General features: G+C 39.7%; 1 protein-coding gene across 1 annotated transcript; it reads left to right on the top strand.

Moving 5' to 3' along the window:
* The first annotated feature begins 632 nt into the window (after window positions 1–632).
* Window positions 633–1,784, top strand: LOC145996792 (uncharacterized). The gene has a single exon (XM_083133326.1). It carries the CDS (start codon window positions 633–635, stop codon window positions 1,782–1,784), a length of 1,152 nt encoding a protein of 383 aa, XP_082989452.1.
* The last annotated feature ends 696 nt before the right edge of the window (window positions 1,785–2,480 follow it).

Raw genomic sequence — 2,480 nt, 5'->3', positions numbered from 1 at the left:
CAGCAGCGCCGAAGCGCAGATAATGCGAACTAACACGTTACTTCGTCCCCCAGTTGCACCCTTGTGCTTGACCTTGAGCAATGTGTTTTTAGTGTGTGGTTGATATTTTTGACTTTTCCGGAGTTTTGATGTAATATTTCACCATCCAAACTTAAGGCCTTCAACTAGAAGGTTAGTATTTACTCACTTCTGTCTAAATTTTATATAATCTTGAGAGATTCAGCAAACATTTTTACGTAGTTTCAGTCACGTTGTTTCAGAGGGTGAACGCACAGAATCGCCATATTGAACATGCGACTGGGTTGCCTAATTTCGGATGGTACACGGGTACCTAATTTCGACTATCCGAAATTGTGCACCCTTTCTAAATACTCATGATGTGTTATTTATTTCACAGATGCCTGGACGAAAAAGGAAAAACTGGTCCCAAGAAGCAATGAAAAATGCTATCGAAGCGGTGAAGAAAAAGGAAATGGGATTTCTAAAAGCATCTAAAGTATTTAGTTCCAAAATCCACTCTTTTGGATTATGTAAAGAGTGAAAATGTTGATGAGCGATTGTCATCATCAATTGGCCGGAAGTGTGCACTTGGCAGTGAGCTAGAAGAGGAACTTTCAGAATATTGCAAGGTGATGGATGAACGTTTCCATGGATTAAGAAGACGTGACATCCGAATATTAGCGTACCAGCTTGCAGTGCGGAATAATGTTAGTCATCCATTGTCAGCAACGAAAGGTTTAGCTGGAAAGAAATGGTTGCGACGCTTTTTAAAAAGGCATCCTATGCACTCATTCAGAAAGCCAGAGCTGATTTCGTTAAGTAGGGTTAAGAATTTTACCAAAGAAAAGATCTCGGCATTTTTTGATATTCTTCGACCAGAACTACAAAAGGTGACATTTAACCCCACAAAAGTTTTTAATGTTGACGAAACTGGAATCTGTGTAGTTCAGGGTACTCGGTCTCAAGTCCTGAGTATCAAAGGCAAGAGGCAAGTAGCTCGACTGTCTTCAGCAGAGAGAGGTTCGCTAATCACAATTGTGACGTACATGAGTGCAGCAGGAACGTTTGTCCCTCCACTGATCGTCTTCCCACGTGCCAGGATGAAGCCTGAGCTGCTGATTGGAACGCCACCAGGGACGGTATCAGCCTGTCATCCATCTGGGTGGATACAAACCCATATTTTTACTCAGTGGTTTGAACATTTTATTCGAACAGTCAAGCCATCAAACGAAGATCCGGTGGTTCTTATTTTAGACGGGCACTATTCCCATACAAGAAACTTAGACATAGTTTTGTTAGGAAGACAACATGGAGTACACATTGTGTGCCTCCCACCACATTCAAGCCACAAATTGCAACCCCTCGATGTTAGTTTCATGGGTCCCTTCAAAAAGTACTATTCACAAGAAATAGATTTGTGGCTTGATAACCACCCATTCAAAGCAGTGTCAATGTTTCAAATTGGTGAAATATTCGGCAAGGCATATGTGAAGGCAGCAAACATGCAAACTGCTATGAACGGTTTCAAGAAATGTGGAATATCACCCTTTGACCCCACAGTTTTTAGTGACGCTGATTTCTTACCAGAACAGGAGACTAGTGGAGGAAACACTCCTGCACATGTCTCGACTTTCGACCTTCGGCCTCCACCAACATTGCCTTGCTCCTCCACGATCAGTAGACAAGCTGGCAAAGCAGCTGTGATTACTGCATCTCCTTATCAGAAGGAACTAGTTGAAAAAAAAAGGATCAAACAAGCGAAACATGCAGCAATAAAACAATGAAATGTATGAGAGCTATTTTCAGAGAAGAGAAAAATGACGGAGGAAAGAGAAAGAAGAAACCAGCTGTCTCAAAAAGATCGAGAAAAAGCAAGCCAAAATCGATTGATAAGGATTCATCCGAGGATGAGGGAAGTGTCTCCGAAGAATCTATCCACCTCGTTTCCACAGACGACGAAGACAGTGCAGATGAAGAATGTATCTATTGTTCCGTTCCCTACCGTGAAGATACATCTGGAGAAGATTGGATAAGATGTGTGCAGTGCCTCAGATGGGTCCACGAGATGTGTGCAGGAACAGACAAGAATGAATGGAAGACTTTCAAGTGTGAATACTGTCAGTGACAAAGAAAACTAAAATTGATTTCATGATATCTTTCAATTTGTAAGAACATACACGTCCTTTCTAGACAGTCAGTTGATTTCATTTTATGAGTTTAGCAAATATTTTAACTATATTGAAAGCTGAAATTTATCATTAGTAACCCTATCTGAAATTGGGAAATACCCTATCCGACATTAGGCAACCTTTTTGTCAGACAAAAAATATGCATACAATTCTTTGTTTCATAAAATATACCAATTATTTCTTATAAATGTTAATATAACTTTCAGAAACATTAATAAATATATGTTCAATGTTTATGAACACATTTATGGCTTATTTTGTTTACATTTAGGTACTGAAAATCTAATTTGA

The sequence above is a fragment of the Lepisma saccharinum genome, chromosome 13 (genome assembly GCF_977018435.1).
Source record: "Lepisma saccharinum chromosome 13, izLepSacc3.1, whole genome shotgun sequence".
Classification (NCBI taxonomy): Eukaryota; Metazoa; Arthropoda; class Insecta; order Zygentoma; family Lepismatidae; genus Lepisma; species Lepisma saccharinum.
The sequence above is the reverse complement of the archived record's forward strand: the minus strand, read 5'-3'. Positions and strand labels throughout refer to the sequence as shown.

Bases quoted from the DNA above. Each gene is read 5' to 3' on its own strand.
- LOC145996792 (XM_083133326.1), top strand. From the start codon at position 633: ATGGATGAACGTTTCCATGGATTAAGAAGACGTGACATCCGAATATTA.